This window comes from Eptesicus fuscus, chromosome 14 (assembly GCF_027574615.1).
Source record: "Eptesicus fuscus isolate TK198812 chromosome 14, DD_ASM_mEF_20220401, whole genome shotgun sequence".
Taxonomy (NCBI): Eukaryota; Metazoa; Chordata; class Mammalia; order Chiroptera; family Vespertilionidae; genus Eptesicus; species Eptesicus fuscus.
In genome coordinates, this window is record NC_072486.1 from 52,002,687 (window position 1) to 52,024,804 (window position 22,118).

At 47.4% G+C, this 22,118-nt stretch overlaps 1 protein-coding gene and 2 gene segments (V, D, J or C); all 3 read right to left on the reverse strand.

The window, feature by feature from the left end:
* Positions 1-22,118, reverse strand: part of LOC103297308 (T cell receptor beta constant 1-like) — a 155,842-nt gene that overhangs the window by 21,410 nt on the left and 112,314 nt on the right.
* The window catches only part of LOC129151508 (T cell receptor beta constant 1-like), an 87,891-nt gene that overhangs the window by 12,786 nt on the left and 52,987 nt on the right, over positions 1-22,118 (reverse strand). Inside the window, 1 exon segment of the C gene segment in view lies at positions 437-461. Within this exon segment, the coding sequence occupies positions 437-461 (25 nt within the window).
* Positions 548-4,197, reverse strand: LOC103297283 (anionic trypsin). The gene is made up of 5 exons (XM_008153974.3): positions 4,158-4,197; positions 2,933-3,092; positions 1,340-1,593; positions 841-977; positions 548-700 (listed from the first exon to the last, which is right to left on the reverse strand). The coding sequence occupies exons 1-5, from the start codon at positions 4,195-4,197 to the stop codon at positions 548-550; spliced, it is 744 nt and encodes a 247-aa protein (XP_008152196.1).

Below are 22,118 nucleotides of genomic sequence, written 5' to 3' on the forward strand. Positions count from 1 at the left end.
CTGGAGCTTGCAGGATGGAGACCCAGGGAGGTCTCTTCCCCCCCCCCCCCTGACACATGGGCAGATTGTCAAGAAGTGGGGCCCATTGGGGAGCGCACGCTGGCTAAGTGCACGTGACAGAGGTACTCAGAAGAAGCCAAGGTGGATACACAGTTGCTTCCCCAGGTGTATTCAATATGGCTATAGGTAGAGGGAGGAAAGGGCCCGGCATGCCATGCCCCCTGTGGACACACTCCAGCACTGCATGCCAGTGCCAAGGTCAAGGAGCCTCTGACACAGCCTTTCAGAAACGTATTTCCTTCTAAAAAACAGCCTCCCCTCGCTCCTGCTTATGATTTTGGATTCCATCTTTTTATGTGCCGCTAAACTAGTATGCCAAGGAGCATCTTTGGTAAGTGGGGGTACTCGGTATAAGGGCCGGCCAGGCCCAGCTGACCTTGGTGGGAGGGTGTTGCCCAGAGCTGGGCAGGGAAGCAGGCACAGACATAGGTGTTCAGATCAGTGTCACTTTATTAGCATAGTGATGGCAGGGGGACAGGGGGGATCTTTAGTTGTTGGCAGCCATGGTCTCCTGAATCCAGTCCACGAAGTTGCAGACCCTGGTGTAGACACCAGGCTTGTTCTTCTGGGCACAGCCATAGCCCCAGGAGACAACTCCCTGAAGCTCTCCATTGCAGACCACAGGGCCGCCAGAATCACCCTGCAGAGGAGGAAGGCACAACACATTTTATAAGGAGGGAGAAAGAGGGGAGCACAGCTCATGGCCTTGGGGATTCAAATCCAGCCTCTAGGCAGGCCATGTGGATGGGCAGGGGTCTCAGCATGCAAAGGGGCAATCACCTGGCAGGAATCCTTGCCTCCCTCGAGGAAGCCAGCGCACACCATGTTGTCGGTGATCTGTCCAGGGTACGCAGCTTCACACTGCTCCTGGGCCAGCAATGGGGCATCCAGGCACTGCAGCAGCTCAGGATAGTTGACTTTGAGGAGCAGGAAGAGATAAAGGAAAGGAGAAATGAGAGTCAGTCAGGCCAGGATGGAGGATGGTAATCTGGCGTTGACCCCAAGAACCTAAGCCCCCGAAGAGTCAAGGCAATTCAGTTCCCAGAATGATCACTGCTGAACCCCTCCCTGGAGGTGAGAATGGCAAGTGCTATGCTTGTCCTATTCTGGGTCAACTCCTTGAGACTCTGCATCTCTCTGGCCTCCAGGACAGAACTTGAGGGTGGTGGACACTTGATATTATTTGCAGACTGGACGCCAAGGGGACTGAGCTCAGGCAATGCTCCATTCTGGGTAACCCTTGGAAATCAGAGAGTGAAGAAGTGAGAACCCCACTCACTGCCAGAGCTCAGGGTGTTGCCCCAGCCAGAGATGAGGCACTGGGTGCCAGCAGGTGCACAGGAGGTGGGCAGGGAGACGGCCGACACCCGGGAACTGATGACCGCAGGCGAGGAGAGCTTGATCAACATGATGTCATTGTCCAGGGTCCAGCTGTTGTATCTGGGGTGGCGGATGACCTTGGCGGAGTCGATGAACTGCTCATTACCCTCCACGACATCAATGTTGTGCTCTCCCAGCCTCACCTGGATGCGACTGTTGGGAGAGGAGAACTGAGGACCTTTTCGTACACCCCCACTCTTTTCTGGGATCCCGAGCTCCCTGCTCATGGTGTGTTGGAGGTTAAAGCAAACAGCAGTTAACATCAAAAAGAGAAACTGGAAGGCACAAGTTTTGCCCCTGCTGTGATTGCAATGATTCCAAGAGATTTCCCGACCTGATAATCTTTACATCATTTACCAAACTTTACCTTTGATCTGCTTGTATGCATTGTTAAAGGGAAAATGTGTATTCAAAGTGAATGAAAAGCTGACTAGGCCAGAACTTGGTCTGTCCCTCCTCCCTCCCCCCCCCCACCCCAATGCCTTCTAAATTCATTTTTTGTATAACGTATCTATTGTGTCGTCGGCCCTCCTTCAAGTCATTCTGAACCCATTGTGAAGGTCGTGGCAATGGTGGGGCTGTACCCATGTCACGGGGCAGCAGAGGGGCAGGGGGAAGTATTGTTGAGACACTAAGAGCCTTTCTGCTTCAGAGGTAGGTGTTAGTGGGTCTGGGATGGGGTGAAGGGGTCCAGCTGCAGTGGCTCCTCAATCTGCTTTTCCAGCTGCACCTCTACTCCACCCCCCGCCATGCCTCCAATGTCATGGGCACAGATGAGCTACTTGAAGCCCCCAGGCATTGCTCACCCTCTGTGACTCTGCTACGTACAGTGGTGACTTTTGCTCCCTCCCTGGTCTGGTAAGCACTATCATTCTGGATGATATAATCCAGTGGGTCTCAAAGTGTGGCCCCAGGACCTTGTTAGACATGCAAAGCCTCGGTTCCCACCTCTGGGGGTGGGATCCAGTCACCTATGGTCCAGCAGATCTGCCAGGAAATTCTGACCCACACTCAGTTTTGAGAACCCCCTGCTCTAGGCAGTGATTCTCAGCTCTGCTATAGAATAGAATCACCAGAGCCAGAGAGCATTCAAAACACCAACATTTAGACACCTCTTCCTGAAAAGTCTGAATTAATTACCTTGGGATAGGGCCCAGGCTTTTTTTTTTTTTTTTTTTTTGAACATTTCTTAAGTATTTTTATGTGCATGCACTGGCAAAGGTTACTTGTATGAAGTCCTTGCCTGTTTCCCAGTGGGGCCTTCTACCCTAAATAGCCTCTTTCTGCTCTCATGACTGTAGCTCTGGCTGTTGTATTTATTTATTTGGGGTGTCAGAGTATTCCTACATGTGTCCCTCATCACCCCACACCTGGGCATCAGCTGTCATTGACAACTTCTCCTCTCTATGGTCCTTCTCCCCCACCCTCCACTGGACTGAACCAAGCTCCAAGGGCCCCTCTGTGGGCTTTGCCATCAGGGCCCAGAACTTACGACTTGTAGCAGTGAGCCGCGGACACCACCCACTGGTCATTGATGAGAGAGCCGCCACAGAAGTGGTAGCCAGCGTTCAGGGACACCTGGTAGGGGATGGAATTCTCCTGGCAGGTGTAGCCCCCGACGATCTTGTCATCGTCATCAGTGGAGAAAGCAACTTGAGTGGAGACAGGAGGGAGAAGCCGATTCAGCAGGATGTTAGAGGGTGAAGCCTGAGCACTGTGGCTGGGTCATACTAATTAGGATTCCTCCATAAGCACAGCGATGATGGGCAGCGAGAACGGACAGTGAGAACACACTGCCATCCCCAGTAAGTGCAATGGATGTGGTTCTCCTGAGTTTCTCTGTTTGTCTGCAGGGCACAGAGCTGAGTACCCCACAGGGCTCCAGTCCTGACCTCTACAGGGGCACCAGGAGAATGAGGACACAATAAACATCCTCATAGTGCCCTCAATGTGATACAGCTCAGAATGTGGTGTTCTCACCCACTGAATGCTTCTTTCTCACTCAACATCATTCATCTGCTCCCCACGGCTATCAGAGCCCTTGAGGATCAGAATGGGCTGGCCCAACAAGGAAAACCTCCTGGCTCAGTCGCTCTGACTGCACCAGCTTCTCCCATAGCTCAAATCTGTATAGAGAGGCCAGGGAGAGGAGCCCCCACACCATTGGATGGGACAAAGGTAGGCACTGTTGTTGGTTGATAGAACAGTGATTCTCAACCTTGGCTCTACACCTGGGAACCTTAAAATGACCTGGGAAGCTTAAAAATTCAATGCTCAGCCCACACCCTAAGCCAAAGAAGACAGAATTTCTAAAGCTAGGTCTTGGGCATGAGTGTTCTTCCAGTCTCCAAAGGTGGTATATCTGGGGTTAAGAATAGCCACAGTGGTAATACCTTAAAAGAATAGCCACAGTGAGGCTAGCCCAGAGATGTCAGAGCTAAGCCTCAAGACCACTGGTCTATTTAATAAACCAGTTTCACCTCACCTCCCTTTCCAGCCTCTCTTCTAAAAGCCTGAGATGAATGGATGATGGAGCTGAGAGTGGGTCATGCAGAAGGTGAGAGAGGTAAGGCTTAAAGAGAGCCCAGGAATGGGACAGAGGGGTGCTAGACAGGGGAGATAGAACATCAGAGCACAGGTAAATAGGAGAGGCAGCAAGGTGGTAGAACTTGTATTTCTGCCAGGAGACAGTGCCTGAAGCAACATGTGGAACTCACCAGCAGCTCCCACAAAGGCAAGGATCAGGAGTGGATTCATGGTGGCAGAAGTAGAACCAGGTTGGTGGTGGAGAGCCTTTATACCTCCCGAGGTGAGGGTGGATGGCCACCCCTACTCCCTGTACAAACACACCTGCAGCTTTCCCTTTCCCAAGGTCTTGGATCAACTCTGCTATTTTTGGCCACTCTGTGGGTTCTTGACCTACAGGTGATTAGAACACTTACCTTCTGAGGGCAGAGAGGAAGAAGACCAGGTGATTCATAGAGGTATTCCAGGATGAGAAGAACAGGGGAATCCAAGCCCCACATACAACATCTGGGCCTTCTCGGGCTAAGCGGATGAGGGTTAGAAGGAGGAGAGCAACCTGGGCCCTTAGGAATTCTCTGACCTCATGGAGTTTTATTTAATTGACTTTAAGGAAGGGCTGATATTGGTTACAAATGTGGCTGCTCAGTATCCTGGAGTCCCCTGAGAGGAAAGAAGTCTTCTGTAAGTTTCTATATGTGAGCATGAAGACCCTTTCTCAACTCTAAATCAGTGGGCAGAAAGGTCAAATCCAAGGCTTTGAGGAACCAGGATTGTAACATGAAGAGGTGATGAGAAGGAAGAGGCTGTGTTCCTTGGAGTTCCGGGCTTTCAGCTGGCTCTCCTGCCTACCAAAGCCTGTGGAAGAGGGTATTTGGAAGGTGGAAAGGGCAAGAGTTTAATTTGTGTCTACCAGATACATTTGGGGGACAGAAGACCACATTCCTCCTCTTCTTCACCATCAGGACCTTGGCCTTTCTCACCATTCACCCTATTATGGGGTCTCTTTAAGCAGCCTCCTGGTTGTCATGAAAATCTATACTAACAGTGATGAAAATTGCCCCAATTGCTAAGAGCTGACAGCCTGAGCTAGAATTATGTGCTCCAAATCAGATATTAGAAAGGGTTTGGACAATGATAAAATTGGGTTCTGGTCAGAAGATTAGCCGTAGGTAGAAGGATTAGCACATGGTAAAGGAGCCAAGTATTGGGTGATCAATAATAAAGATTCAGTGTGTATGTGGGGGGGAGGGGGAGGTGTCTGGAATTTTCTATTTTAGATGCAATGGCACTACTGTGCTGGGTTCCATGGATGTGGTTCCAATGATGGGCAACCTTTTGAGCTTGGTGTGTCAAACTTCGCCAAAAAACTGAGCATAACTCGGGTAGTGTGTCACTTTGAGGAAAAAACATTATTTTGCGATATTTATAGTTTAAATAACATAAATGTATAATTGTTATATATAATTGTATTTAATAAACCAAGAACTAAATATTTAACTTACCTACTTAGTGACTTCTTTGTTCATCCGTCAGCTGGTTTCTTTTGTTGGTCTTGATATTATTTAGCTTGTGTGGGGTGCCGTGAACTAAGATAAGTGAGGGGGAGGGGGAATTCTTTAACTAACCTGCCTATTAGTGAATTTTTTGTTGCTGAATTTCATTGGCTAAATCTTCAATTGAAGGTTGGTATTTTGTACACTTCAGGCCCAAGCAAGCGCTACTAACTTCATCTGTCAATCTGTTTCTTTTGTTGGTTTTGATATTATTTAACACTGAGAATAAGGCCTCACAAAAGTATGTAGAGGGAAAAATTGTGAGTAAAGCCATTGCTATATTTTTCAGGGTGCTAAAAGTGTCTGGTAGTCGATTCCAGGCACTCCAAATTTCCTGTTCGTAGTGGCACTCCTCTTGATTCTCCAAGCGGCACCTTTCCAGATTCTCAAGCTTTGACCTCAAGTTGACAAACACCTGAGCCCAGATACTGTCTTGAAATTCTGCAAGTTGCATCTACAAATCATCAATTTGCATCCATTGGAAACCATTTAATTCCAAACTACTGTAGACTACTACATCAGGATATTTAATTATTTTCATGGTCTGTTCTAGACTTCTAAATTGACTAAATCTATCACTAAACTGGTCAAGTAACGAGTCTAAAACATGCTGGTACTTCATATGCAAGAGTTCCATTTCATTTTGTACAGCTGCACTGGCCTTCTCAAAATACTTTGTTACTCGAGGAAAATACTTATAAGTTTTAGTTTCTACATCTCGCTTGAAAATTTTAACTTTGCTTTCAAAAGCTTTTATGTATCCAAACATAACGTCAATACTTTTGCCAAAATCTTGTAACTTTAAGTTCAGTTCATTAATATGAACAGAGAGATCTGTAAAAAAATCAGGGTGTTGATCCACTTATCATCATTAAGCTGAGGAAAGTTTCCCAGATCCTTATCGTCAAGAAATACCTTAATTTCTTCAAAGCACTCCACAAAGCGCTCAAGAACTTTGCCTCAGCTCAGCCATCTTACATTATTGTACATCAGCAGTCCACTGTAGATGGAATCAACCTCCAGTAAAAGTGCCGAAAATTCTCGCTTGTGAAGGGGGCGAGCAGCTATTAAATTAACTATTTTTGTAACAACTGACATTAAGTCGTTTAAGTCGGTGAATCCTGCCTTGGCACATAAAGCCTCCTGATGGATAATACAATGAAAAGTCACAATCAGATGTCCAATAGCTTCTGTAAACAATTTGACAAATCCGACTTTTTTTCCCCACCATATTTGGTGCCCCATCTGTCATCACTAACACAACTTTAGAGATATCAATGCTTAGGTCACAAAATGTTTGTATAACAACCTTACATATTTCGCTTCCTGATTTACTTGTTGACACTGATACTAACTTTATCAACTCTTCTCTCATTGTGAGACCATCAGAATATTGACAAATAATGGCCAACTGAGCATGTGATATGACATCAGTACTTTCATCAAGAGAGATCAAAAAATATTTACACTTCCTTATGTCTCTCTTTAATTGATGTTGTACGTTTGTGTTCAGTCTCATTATTCGGTCTTTTATGATATTTCTACTGAGTGGTAACTCAGATATTCTCTTAATAATTGCATCTTTATTCTGCATATCGTGAAATAGAACTGGTGCACATCTTAGGAGAGTTTCTTTAATAAATTCTCCCCCACTGAGTGCTTTTCCATGCTGAGCTATAGAGTGAGCAATGCTCACACTTGCAGATGTTAAATTTGTAGAGCCTTTCATAAATTTAAGGATGGAATTAGATTGGCTCTTATAAAGGTGTAGCTGCCTGGAAATGTATTCCTTCCTTTCATGCTCACTTTTTTCCAAGAGCTGGGAATGATTAGTTTCAAAATGTCTATTTATATTTCACATTCTGCTTACTACCGTTTCAGTACATAGAACGCAAAATGACCTGCCATTTTTTTCTATAAAGCCATACATCTCGGTCCATGTCTCTTGAAAGGGTCGGCCACTGCTACTACCACTTCCTTTACTTAACCTTAGTTTTTTATTTTTTGGGTTCTCCATCAGGGGGGCAGTGACAGAAGATAGAATTATAGATAGCTTGTTAGGCCTGCAGGCAATTAGGGGTTAACTAGCCTAACTAACCACAAAATGGTGCATATAACTGTCTTTTAGGAAAGGGCAGGGTTAATAAGCAGAAATAGGGGTTAATAAGGATGCATAACAGTAATAGTGGTGAAATGGAGTCTGCACTATGGAGCAAGATGGTGTTCCTTATGTGAATTAAAATGGCTGCCGCTATTTCTAATGGCGGGAAACAGCACCCAGAGCATGCCACAAACCCTCGCCTCTCCCAGCCTCCCCCTCACTTATCTCAGTAATGATGGATTAGAAATCCATGACATCCCAGAACAGTAGATAATGGTTGCTATGGTTAACTGTTATTTGGTTACTGGTAATGGCAGGGCCCCCAGAGATGAGTCCCCCACTGCATTCTGCTGCTCCCTGCTCTACCGGCGGAAGTGAGGGCAAAGATCCCGGCTTAACCGGAAGTCCCAGAACTAGACTCTCTGTGCCGGACTTCTGTTGTTTTGGCCTACAGACCTCTGGCACAGAGTGTCTAATAGGAGAGGATGAAACATTTGCGACTAGAGTAACTCCAAGACTCTAGTCACAAATGTTTCATCCTCAGGAGCAGCAAATGTTTTATCCTCGGCATGCGGCCGCCTCAGTGGCCGCGTGTCATCAGGAATGGCTACACGTGTCAGTGCTGACACGCGTGTCATAGGTTCGCCATCACTGAGATAGAGTGAACCGTCCCAGAAAATGATTTCAATTTAGGACCTTCCATGGCCACCAAGACACAGTTCTGTAATTTATTGAGGCACAACATGGCCAGAGGGGTATAGAGATGGAAGTAGTCTGTGTATGAGTCTATGTGAGCCTGGTTAAGGGGCCCTCCAATGAAGAGACTTCTCAGTTCCTCTGAGCTCAAGGTTAGTGAGGGACAGGAGTGGGCAGAGTTCATTGAATTCTATGAAAGGTAGAAATGAGTAAATATTCTGGAGATGAAGAACCAAATGAGAAAAGCTCAGAAGTGATGAGATAGAAAGTAGGTTAGAGGTATGGAGTAACTGGAAACCAGAGTGAATTGGGGGAAATGCCAATGTGAGACCCATGGAGTTGAGAGGGGCCCATTGGGTGTCTTCTGGTCCAGTGCCTGGCATGCATGACTGGTAGCCAGCTTCTCCTTACCAGGAGACCCACTGCTCAGAACCCTCCCCTCTCCTCACTGCACAGCCTCTAACCTCCAATGGGCTTATGTCCAGGAGGGAATACTGCTATAGTTGTATAGTACCTGACAGTTTTTAAAGGGCTTTCACACACACCATGCTGATTTTCATTTGGGTTGAGTTTCAAGTTAAACTTTTCACAAACGTTTTAATTGTGAGTTATGCAGAATAAAATTATCTCCATTTATAGAAGATGAAACTGAGAATCAGAAAGGTTCTGTCTTGCCTGATTATACAGATCTGAAAATGGTCTCAGGCCTACAGGAAGACATGGGAAGTGTAGAGAAGCATGAGAATCATGACAGGTGAATCTAAGAGAATGTTTATTTGAGATCAAGTCAGAGGAAAAGCCACATCTTGATCTCTCCTGATGCTTGTCTTCCTGGCAGAAATAGAAGATGGAATTAACCTTCTACTCCTGGAGGCTAAAGCAAATAACAGTTAGCATAAAAATGCAAAAGGAAACATTGGAAGACCAATGGAATTGGATATTCTGTGGGTTGAAAATCAGCATAAAACTGCCCTGCTGTGGGCTCAATGGCTCAAGGCAATTTCCTAACCTGATAATCCTTACATTGTTTATCAAACTTTACCTTTGATCTGCCTGTATGCATTGCTAAAGGGTAAATGTGTATTCAAGTGAATAAAAAGCAGACCAGGCCAGAGGTCAGTGTGTTTCTTCAAGAAAGAGGCTCCACCTGGCCCCCAATGCCTTCTAAATTAATATTTCTTGTATAGTATTTTCATTTGTGCATCAGCCCTTCCTTCAGATCCTGAACCCCACCATGAAGGCTGTGGCATTCCACCTGGCACCTGGTCTCAGAACCTTGCTTTTCCATGACCTGGACCCCTCTAGGACACTTCTAAGGCATGGATGACACACCTCTCTGTGCTCACAGGTAGCTGACCCAGGTTATCCATGTTATGGAGCCTCAGTAATAGGGGCTTGTCCTGTAACATCACCAAATATGCTATTTATTGTATCCTTTGTTGTGGGGTCTTCATAGGAAGTCCTGGTTTAGAGGATAAGGAGAAATTCTTGCTGTGGATACCAGCACACCCTGGAAAAGTATTGGGGAGGTAATTAATCCTTGGTAGAATATAGGAAATTATTTTGGGGCAAGGGGAAACATTTTTGTATTGGTGCTTACAGCTCTGATACTATCTAAAAGGGGACACCCAAGAGCTTGGGAATTTTCTGTATCTAAAGCCTTAAGACTAGCCTTCCTTTGATATTTTGTGCTCCTTAGAATAAACCATCACAACCACACAGACTATGAGGTCAGTTTTATTCAAAGTAGCAGGAACCACACCCTATAGGCAGAGAATATAGCTATAGGTGGAGAATGTTGTATCATACTCTAGGCCCAGATGTGTAGCATGGATTCAGGTCTGAGGGATGGATTCCAGTCCCCCTTTGATCCAATTCAATTTGGATAAGTCTATGCAGCTCTTGGTACTCTTCAATCTGAACCATGGATTCCTTTGTCTATTTCTTTAAGACATTCTCCTAGTTCATATTTAGTGCTTAGCATATCAAACCATTGTCTTTTAATTATGATAATATGCAATAGTTTTTATGTGCTTACTATACAAACATTGTGTGAACCTTTCAAGGACCTTTGAAAATTTTTTTATAATTATAGCTACTTATGGGGTTGCCCATTTTATAGATGCCAAAATGAGCTTTATAGAGGTGAAGTAACTTGCTCAAGGTCACACAGCCAGTCATTTGTAGAAATGAATGGTAGCATGGTAATCTGACTCTAGAATCAGCTTGCTTAAACATAGAAATGTTGGATCCCCTTCCTCTTATTTGATGCTCAGTACAGCCTCATGAGGTAGGCAGGAGGTATAGTTTTCTTCTTTTTACCAATGAAAAATCTAAAGCTCAGAGGTTGACTTCTTCAAGGTCACCTGGCTAAGGAATAAACAGATGACACCTCTTCAAGCTAAATTCATTTCCATTATGTTGCCACATATTAGATTCTTTCAGACCTCCCAGTAGTTTGAGAAGTAGATTTTGGTCAGATTACAAATCACTAATTTCTTCCTTTTAACCCCCTCCCCAACTCAGTTATTTCTTCTCAGCTCATAATCAACTATCAACTCCTCCTTGGGCCTTAGTCTCCTTTATCACTCTCCAAACAGATTGTCACATTCTGGGCTATCTTTCTTCCAAACTCCCAGCTCCTTTCTTCCTCCATTATTTTTCTAAACTATAACTTTTCTCTTTATCCAATAAGGACTATTTTCTTGAATATCTTATCCTGTAGGTCACTGAAACTGGATAGTGGGGGAGCCCTCGGAGTGATCCAAAATAATCCAAGAGTGAGAGAGACGTGGAGGTATAGACAGGTCATGGCTGGTTGGCTAAATGGAATAGCCTCTGCTCCTCCCCTAACCCCATCCTAACCCCCACCTTGAAGCCAGGGAGCACAAGCATGTTTTATGCCCAGAGGGAACATTTGCATATTTTATATATTCTTTAGGCCTCTATGGAGGGGTGAATAGGGAAGTGGATTGAGGTTATTTTTTAAATGTAAATATAGATTGGTCTCTATACTATTATGGCCTTTCTGTTCACATTTCAGTAACTCTTTGTCCCATCCTTGGGCCTACTAGAGCTGCTTAAGTGACTCCCAAGGTTATTGGAGAATAAGCAGAAGAAATCAGGAGAGAGCCCAGGCCATGTGGGCCACTGTTATTGTAGCAGCATGACTTCTCCCATGACACTCAGAGTTTAATGAGTAACGTGTATTTATTTTCCCAATTGAGTCCCACAAGCCCAGCTTGGTGATAAGCCAATTGGGCTCCCTCCACTCATTTGGCTCATAAAACTCTAGTCTGTTTTGTTCATTTGGAAGGCAGCCAACTGGTCCATCTATTTCCTATAGGCCAGCCCATTCAGGAGTATATGCAAAAGGCTCTCAGGTCCAAAAGGGAGTGCTCTGTCTACATAGGCACCAACCAACACAGTTTCCATTTGAGGACCCTCCACTTTAGGGCCACTATGTTTGAGCAGGTTCTGGGCTTACGTATCTAGAACCCATAACATCTGTCCCTTTCCCAGCCTTGGAGACAGCAGAGGGCCTGGCACACGTTGTTGGGCCACCGTTGTAACCAAATATAAAAGTCAAAGCATCTGTTCCCTCCCTGTTAGAACAATCTAGTTCATTTTCCTATGGGCTGACATTATCTACATTCAAATGCTCTTCTAGAGTTTTTCTCCAAGGAAGTCCATACTGTTTGACCAATTTCCCTCTATTTCTGAATTATATTTCTCTACTAGTGTAATAGTTTGCTAAAGCTGCCTTAACAAAATACCACAGATTGGGTGTCTTAAACAATGGAAATCTATTTTCTCACAGTTCTGGGAGCTAGAAGTCCAAGATCAAGGTGTTGGCAAGATTCATTTCTCCTGAGGCCTCCCTCCTTGGTTTGCAGATGGCTGCTTTCTCACAGAGTTCTCACATTACCTTTCCTCTGTGGACACAACTCTGGTGTTCTCTCCAAGTATGTCCTAATCTCTTGTGATATGGACACCACCCAGATTGGATGAGGGCCCACCCCAATGGCCTTGGTTTAACTTAATTAGCTCTTTCATGACCCTGTTGCCAAATACAGTTACATTCTCAAGTACTGGGAGTTAAGACTGCAACATAGGAATTTTGAAGGAGCACAACTCGTCCATAACACTCAGTAAATAGTTACTGAATTCCCATGATGTTGCTGTGTTTTTCCTAAGCTATAAGAAAACAGTGATGGAGAAGATAGAATAGGTGCTTGCTTTAGTGGCATTAATGTGTATTTGTGTGTACTGCAATGGGATACAGACAATAAATAAGAATATGTATATTATGTATATATAGCATATATTTATATCAGATAATGGTGGTTAGGAAGAATTAAAATAGGATAAAATGATAATCAATGTGAGTGACTGGGGGTTGGGGCAATAGTGTTGTATTAGGTAAGGTGGTCAGGAAAAATCTTTTTGGGGAGATGATATCTGAGTTGAAATGTGAATAAGAAGGAGTCAGTCATGTGAAGGTGGGGTAAAGAGGATTTCATTATTGCCTGCTAACTCTGTAAGAGAAATAAACCAAAACACACAGCCATTGCTTTTTAAATGAAATAACCCTGTCATCTAGTATACAATTTTTAACTTGCCATTAATTTTGACTTAAAACTGATATATAAAGGATGGTTAGCCCTGCATTAGTGGCTCAGTTGGTTGGAGCATTATCCCATACACCAAAGGATTGTGTGTTTGATTCCCAGTTAGGGCACATACATAGGTTGTGGGTTTGATCCCCAGTTGGAATGTGTACGGGAGGCAAATGATTGATGTTTCTCTTTCACATTGATGTCTCTCTCTCCCTTCCCTCTCTCTAAAAATCATTAAACAATTTTTAAAAAGGATCCTACCTAATAATAGACAAATATGCAAATTGACCATACCTCCAACACACCCACAAGCCACGTCCACCATCCAATCAGAGCAAGTATGCAAATTAACCCAACCAAGATAGCTATAGCCACAGAGAGCAAGGTTTCCTAGGTAACAGAGGAAGCCAAGCTTTCCGCCTGCCCTTGCCAGGCCTAAGCCTCCACTCAAGCTACAAAGTTTCAATTATAGAAGGTAAACAAATTCAAACAGAAATGGCGGCAGAATGGAGCTTGAGAGAGCAGGCCAGGGTTGTCCCCAGCAACAGGGGACGCAAAGCTTTCCGCACACCCTGGCCAGGCCCACCCGCTTAAGGCAACAAAGTTACAATTATAACCCCAACAGAAATGGCTGCCGGCCACGGAGGGAGCCCCAGGCTTGGCTCCACTCTAGGCTACAAAGTTTCAATTGTAGAAGGAAAATAAATTCCAGATACCAGGGCCTCCGCTTGGGTTGCCAGGGGGCATGGCCGGCCTGCAAACCACCACAGGCCCCTAGCTCAGGCCACCCCACGCCCCAAGGGAACCCCATCCTAATCAGGGACACCCTTCAGGGCAAACCAGCTGGCCCCCACCCCTGTACCAGGCCTCTATCCTATCTAATAAAAGAGTAATATGCAGATTGATCATCACTGCAACACACAATATAGCTGCCCCCATGTGGTCAAAGATCTTGCCCCCATGTGGACACAAGATGGCCACCACAAGATGGCCAGCAGGAGAGGGCAGTTGGGAGGCACCTGGCCTGCAAGGGAGGGCAGTTGGAGGTGATCAACCCTGCAGGAGAGGGCAGTTAGGGGTGACCAGGTTGGCAGAGGAGGGAAGTTGGGGGCAAACAGGCTGGCAGCGGAGTGGTTAGGGGGTGATCAGGCTGGCAGGCAGAAGCAGTTAGGGGCAATCAGGAAGGCAGGCAGGCAAGCAGTTGGGAGCCAGCAGTCCTGGATTGTGAGAGGGCAGTCGCACTCTGGCCTAAATGGGCAGTCAGACATCCCTCAAGGGGTCCCAGATTGGAGAGGGTACAGGCTGGGCTGAGGGACAACCCCCCCTCCATGCACGAATTTTGTGCACCGGGCCTCTAGTTATTAATAATACATTAAAATATTATTATAGACTAGTGGCCCGGTGCACAAAATTTGTGCATGGAGGGGTTGGGGGGTTCTCTCAACCCATCCTGCACCCTCTCCAATTGAAGATCCCCTTGGGGGATGTCCTACTACCAGGCCTAAACCGGTAGTTGGATATCCCTCTCGCAATCTAGGACCGCTGGCTCCTAACTGTTCACCTGCCTGCCTGCCTGATCGCCCCTAACTGCCTCTGTTTGCCTGGCTGATTACCCCTAACTGCCCTCCCCTGCCGGCCTGATCTCCCAACTACCTCTGCCTGCCTGATCACCCTTAACTGCCCTCTCCTTCCATCCTGATCTCTCCCCCAACTGCCCTCCCCTGCTGGCCTGATATAACCCCCAACTGCCCTCCCCTGACAGCCAATTTGGTTCTGATTGGTCGGTTTCTATGCCAGTCAGAGTCAAAAGCTCTGCCTCCTAGGTAGCCATTGGCTCCTCACAGTTCACCCAGTTTTGGCTCTGATTGGTTGGTTTCTATGCCAGTCAGCATCTCTAGGCCTATCTCTGGGCCTGATCAGAGAGGTGGGGCTGATCAGCAGCCCCCAGAGGCCTGGAAAGAAACGTAGGTGAGACTGCTGGCAAAGCCTGGAGAGAAAGAGAGAGGCAACGGCTGATCAACAGCTGCCACGGAGGCTGCGGATTAGACCTGCCTCTCTCTCTGGGCCTCTCTCTGGGCCTGATCCGCAGCCCCCTTGGCAGTGTTTGGTGGAGCCATCCATTATTATGGACCCTGGGTTTTTATATATTAGGAAGTTAATATAAAGTATTTTTTAATATATAATGGTGTTTATGAAATATTGATGGGTTAAGAGAATAAATTATAAAACAGGATATATTATATGATCTAACTTTATTTAAATGTGTGATTAAAATTCTCATTTTAGCCCTTGCTGGTATGGCTCAGTTGGTTGAGTGTCATCCCATGCACAGAAAAGTTGCCAGTTATATTCCTGGTCAGAGCACATGCCAGGGTTGCAGGCGATTGATGTTCCACTCTGACATCAATGTTTCTCTCTCTCTCTCCCTCTCCTTTCCTCTCTTTCTGAAACACAATAAAAATATTTTAAAAATTCTCATTTTAATAATCTCTGTATATCACAATAACATGCATTTATTTTGTAATTAAAACAGCTAAAACTATTGTAATAATAAAATTTTCCCAGAAAGGGCAATAGCAAATCTCAGGAAAGGAATTACTAAGGTACAATTTCATGTATTATAGTGAGAAATAAATTTAGGTAGTAACTAAGTTGCATGTTTTATCTCCATGAGGCACAGTGTTGTGTAGTTTATATGGATAATTTCATTCCATTCTTTTTAAAAATATATGTTTTTTAAATATATTTTATTGATTTTTTTACAGAGAGGAAGGGAGAGAGAGAGAGAGTTAGAAACATTGATGAGAGAGAAACATCAATCAGCTGCCTCCTGCACACCCCCTACTGGGGATGTGCCTGCAACCAAAGTACATGCCCTTGAGCAGAATCGAACCTGGGACCCTTGAGTCTTCAGGCCGAGGCTCTATCCACTGAGCCAAACCAGTTACGGCTCTTCCCATTCTTATAGCAAACCCTCCTACCAAATTTTGTAGGTATCATTATTATCATCATTCTACATATGTGGAGATATATAAAGGAATTGTGTAAGCTTTTCAAAGTTAGATCCAGTGATCAAGGAATAGAACCAAATTTTAAATCCAGGTCTGTCTGATGCGAGAATTCAAGCTTCTAAGCAGTGTTTTAATGCTTCTTAGGAGAAACCTGTGCTGTCTTATAGAAAGGTGCTCACAGCCCGACTTATCTGGAGGTGAATTTGCCCACTTTTAGGGGAAATGGGAGCATGAGACAGGAAGGGAAGCTGGCACTGGACCCACTAGATCCAATGGACTCATATATGGACCCCAGAGGCCCCGAATCAGTATGTGTGGAAACTGGACAAAACCCACTGGACCTTGTAGTAAACTAGGAGCAAGATGGAAATCATTTCTGTACAAAGCCAAGATATAGGAAGGGCTACATGCTTAATGAAAGGGCAAATGAACAAAATGATTCCACAGGCAGTTAACAAGAAGTATTGTTTTTCCTGGTTTGGCTTTGGGTGGAGGATTAAAAAGAGTTTCCTCTAAATATTCATGGTGTTGTGTTATCAGCCCTTCAGAGTTTGGGATAGACATTGTATGATCAAGAAGATACACACTGAAAATTATAAAATCAAATGACATCAGGTATATTACATCCCAATTGCTTGATAGAGACAAAAGTAGATATTTCCTGGACAGAGAAACCAAGATGGCGGCATAGGTTAAACACCTAACCTGCAGCCGGGCACAACAATTTCAAAAATACAACTAGAGGTCAGAACGGACATCGTCCAGAACCACAGGAAAGTTGGTGGACTGAAATGCCCACAGCTGGGGGGAAGGAGAAGGCCACGGGGACAGTCGGGGAAGCCGTAAAAGCCTAAGGTATGGAGAAACGGGCGGAGACACGAGCACACGCGCCTGCGGGGAGGATGGAACCGGAGAGGAAGGGGCGGCTGATGACCTGGCCGGCGTTCACTGGCAGGAAGGAGATAAAGGCTCCGGAGTGCGCTGAGCACCGGCTCCGATTGCACTGAACCCCATTCCGGGCGAAACCCTGGGAAACTCACTCACTTTCGCAACTCTGCCGCCCCCGCAGGCTGCCCGGCCCAGGACGCTGGGGACGCCACCACAGCGGCGGCGCCCGGAGCCCGGCGGCCTCCCAGCACCCGTCCCCGCTGCGCAGCCCCCGCGCGCCTGGTGCCGCGGGCCGCGCGCCCCGCACACCGGACGGAGGCCCGGGCGCCCTCTCCGTGCACCTCCCGGCGGCGCTAGACTTCAGTAGAGTTGACTGAATTCAAGGGATTAAGAAGTACAAATTGGGGGGACGCCGCGGCGGCTACGCCCAGAACGCGGCGATGGTGGTGCCTGGAGCTCAGCGGCCGCCCAGCGCCCGTCCCAGCCATGTGGCCCTCGCGCGCCTGGTTCCGCGGGACGCGCGCACCGCGCACCGGACGGAGGCCCGGGCGCCCTTTCCGTGCACCTCCCGGCGGCGCTAGACTTCAGTAGAGTTGACTGAAATGAAGGGATTAAGAAGTACAAATTGGGAAGTTTGAAAAAGATGGCGGCGGAGGTTAAAGGCTGTTCTGTTGCCTCGCACCCAGCGAAATCGGAGGGGATGAGGTGTGGAGGCGCGTGGGTCTGGCTGGTGGCGGGGGAAAGGGGCTTTTGTTCCAAACCTAGGGGAGATTAGCTCTCCATCACCCTGAAATCCATCTTCTGGCGAACCCCGGGAGACCCAGATGCCTGCGGGGAGAGGCGGGACTCTTGCGGAGGTGCGCCCAGCAATCAGTGTTTGCTGCGCTGGAGTGCGGAACGAGGGGACTTAGATACGTGGAAGGCAGAAGGACCAGACTCACAGCCATCGCGGCTCGCCGCACCATGGCCTGTTGGCGCCCTGAGACCCCGCCCCGCCCTGGGACCCTCCCCGCACGTTTTGAAGACCTGCCCCGCAAGTCTTGCAGGCACACCTGCGCCCCAAGCAACGGCTTATGCATGTGGGTGGCCTGCCCTCTGGCAGCGGACCAGATGAACTGCTGTTCTAGTCGGACTGCTCCAGGGCCACTCAGACAGGAGGAAGAAACTACAGTTTTTGCTGTAATCCTTGCTGAGTGCCTAAGGCAGTAGCTGATCTACACCCCATTGGAGACCCAGAAACGAGGGCATCTAGTGGTCTGTGGGAGATGACACCAGATTTCAACCACGTGCATAAGGGACACATTCAACGGGAATATTCAGTGAGCGCCAAAGCTTTGCTGCACCAAGACCCGGCCCATAAACGTGTCTCCTGCACAGCAACTCTTCCTTTATAGACAAAGAGAGCCCCCCCCATGACACCAACAACAATCAAGACTTGACTATGCAGGGGAGGACCGAGATGGAGGCATAGGGCGGAGGCCTGATTGTTGCCTACCACAACAACTTTGGGACTGCGACGGGAGAGCAGAGCAGACACCATCCAAGACCACCATAGGGCTGGCTGAGTAGATGCTCTACAACTAGAATAAAAGAGGGGTATGTGGGATGATGCTGATGCCGGTGACCCAAGGACCACACTTTAGGAACTGCGGCTCAGGCGACACAAAAGAACTATGGCTCAGGCGATACAACAGCGGCCTGGAACGTGCTCGGCGCAGTTCCCCCGGCGGTCTCCGGCTGAGGGGACGGCTCCACTGGCAGCCAAGCACAGACAGACGAGCCCCTATGAGACATGGGGTGGGAGACTCCGCGCTTGCTGACCTCCGAGTCCGTCAAGAATCTCAACGCCCCGGAAGCGGCCAGGTGCGCATGCTCGGCGACCGGCCACCGATGCAGACCCAAGGGCCGACGCAGCGACGCCAGACTGGCCCACCGCCATGCACCGGGTGCACCGGAGCTTCGCCGAGCCGCCGCCCGACGAGTTCTGCAGCAGCCATACTGGAGCTCTGGAAGGATGGCCAGGGGAATTGCTGAGGGGGGATTGACCGGCAGGAATTGGGATCGGGAAGACGGGGCCCTGCTGAGACCCGGGTGCGGGCGGGGTTACGCACCTCTGGGCTTGGGTGTGGTCACACGCCTCTAGGTATAAGTGAGGCCTCACGTCCCTGGGTCTAGGTGAGGCCACATGCCCCTGGGTCCAGGTGAGGCCGGACTCCGGCTCCGGGTGAGGCCATGTGCCCCTGGACCTGGATGACGCTGGATCCCGTGCCCGGGCGAGGCCAAGCGCCCCTGGGTCTGGGAGAGCCCACACACCCCTGGGTCCAGGCGAGACCATGTGTCCCTGGATCCGGGTGAGGCCGCGTGCACCTAGGCCCGGGTGAGCCCAAGTGGCCCTGGGTCTGGGAGAGGCCAAGCGTCCCTGGGTCCGGGTGCGACCATGTGTCCCTGGAGCCGGATGAGGCCTCGTGCACCTAGGCCCGGGTGAGCCCAAGTGGCCCTGGGTCTGGGAGAGGCCAAGCGTCCCTGGGTCCGGGAGAGACCATGTGTCCCTGGATCCAGGTGAGGCCTTGTGCAACTAAGCCCGGGTGAGGCCACGTGCCCCTGGGTCTGGGAGAGGCCAAGCGTCCCTGGGTACGGGTGAAGCCAGATCCTGGGTCCGGGTGAGGCCGTGCGCCCCTGGATCCATCCGGGTGAGGCTGGGTCCCAGGCCCGGGTGAGACCACGCGCCCCTTGGGTATGGGTGAGGCCACGTGCCCCTTAGTCCGGGTGACGCCGTGCCCCTGGGTTCGGCCGAGACCAAACCAGAGGGAGTCGGACCTCCATTACCACCATTTGTCCACCATCCAGAGCTGAGGGGTCAGTGCTGACATGTACACATAAGGAACTACTGGACATCGAAGTTGGGTCTCGGAGGAACTGTTGGTCCAGGGGGAAGCTCGCTGCAGATTGATTCATTTGCTTGTCAGCATAACTATTATTGCTCGTCTCACATTCAGTTCTTATTAGTATATATCTAGTGACATATGGTCTCGCTCATCTAGGGAAAATGATGAACAACATAGACTGAGGAACAAGAACAGAACCAGAAGCAAGGAGGCATCGATCGGACTATCGGGCCTCAGAGGGAGGATAGGGGAGGGTAGGGGGCGGGGGGGGGGAGGGGGAGAGTTCAACCAAAGGACCTGGATGCATGCATATAAGCCTATCCAACGGGTAAGTTCAACAGGGGATTGGGGCATGCGTGGGGAGAGGGGTGGGATGGGAATGGGGGGATGAGGACAAATATGTGACACCTTAATCAATAAAGAAATTTAAAAATTAAAAAAAAAAAAGATATTTCCTGGACAACCCATCTTATTCCAGGATTTAAAATATTCCCAAAGATGAATTCATAATATCAAATTTTATGATGTACAAAAATATAAGCCACCCTGACTGAAAGCCAGCAGAACCTACAAACAAGAAAAACAGATGCAAAAAGTCATCAGGATTTGGCATTAATAGGTAAAGTTCTGAATAGATGCATAATATCCTTAAATAAATAGCTTCAAAAAACACAAGGAGCAAGGTGCTTTCAAAAATGACCACTCCTATTTGTAAGAGACCCCATGTAGAGTTCCTAGCAATGGAAATTAATATAATTTAAATTAAAGAATCAATTAAAAGGTTAATGGCTTATTGGAGGTGAGGTGTGAATTAGTAAACTGGAGAGCAGGTCTAAAGAAATTACCCATAATGTAGCACAGAGAAGCAAAAAGGAGGAAAATGGGAATGAATAGTCTAGATGATAGAGTGAGAGAAAGTTGAACACGGAGTAAGTCTATACTTCAGGCCATCTCTTCTTCTATAAAATGTGGACAACCACATTTATGGGCTGAAGTTCCGGCCCTTCTGAGGATTACTTTTCACCACTACCGTCAGAAACACACCGTATTGAACTGTAATGAGCATTCTAGAACACAGTGCAAATTTATCCCATGAAGGCTTGGGTATAAATTGAGGGGTCAAGGTGTGTGAAATAGGAGTGGGTACTGTGAGGCTGAGACGTGCTCTTGAAATTAAATTGTCCTTTCTTCCAGCTATGCTTGAGTCTGGTCTTAGTTGTACATTTCCCACGTATCACAGAAAACTCCTGTGCTTGTCCAGCTTTCCAGTGTTGCAGATCAGATGGCATCCAGTTCTGAATGCCGGGATGAGGCATTCACTCAAAAGCCAGGAGCAGCTTTTCAAAGGACAAGTTGTTGGCAGGTAGAAAAGAGTATGGCTTTATACCAAAACTCTTTGCATCTGCCTTGAGGAATGCCAGGGGCTTCACAGAGCAGCCCTATTGGCCACAGGTACTTCAAGAACAACTGAGCCTGCTTGGTCTCTGGCCCAGGGGGCAGGGCAGCTTTCATCCCAGCCTTGTTTCTGCTACACAACTCTCTTGTGCCCATCCAGGGCCAGCCTTACGGATGATATAGTAATGGACCAGAGCAGCACACCCAACTGCAGTATATGTTAATTCCAAAGTCCATAGAGGCCCACGAAATACTGCCCTTCTTTCTGCATAATAGATGGTAATAAGACTTATCTCTCATATTAGAAGGCATATTCTGATATGTCCCACACATCTATCTGGACTACTTAAAAGCTCACCAATGTGACAGGTCCCTGAACTTTTGTGGATTTTACATTGTTCTGGCCTGCATATGTCATATACTGAGGCACCTAGAGTGCTTTATAATTTCTATTCACAAAGAACAATCAGCATAATACTATGAGTGCAATGGGTGAGTATACTATCAAGATGACTAAGGGCCTTCTGAACTATATTGATAGAGAACAGGCTAAATATAGCATTGAGATGAAATAGTTAAAGGGTATTTCTGAACTTGTCACTTGAAGGCAAACTATATTTGATTGTCTTTACTGAGCATTTCTAAGCACTCTTCTGGAGAAATTTATCTTCAGCCTCCCAGTAGCCACTTTTCGTGTCTGTGGATAGGGCCCTCTAGCTAGTCCTATAAATTTTCTTTCCATCTCAGTCTACACATTCATACTCATACCTGCCCACAAACACACAAACATCTGTCTCTGCCTGAAAGCTGTGGTTTCCTCCCTCCAGCTTGCCTCAACAGAGTTCATCTGGATGGGAACTGGGGAGGAGGGAGATGGGCAGGAGGAAGCTGAAGTTCTTGCTCAGATCTCTGATCTGTGCCCGACACTGTGTCTCCAGCGCTGCAGAAGTAAAAGCTGCTGTCTTCGGGGTTCACGCTGCTCACAGTCAGAATGGAGAACGTTA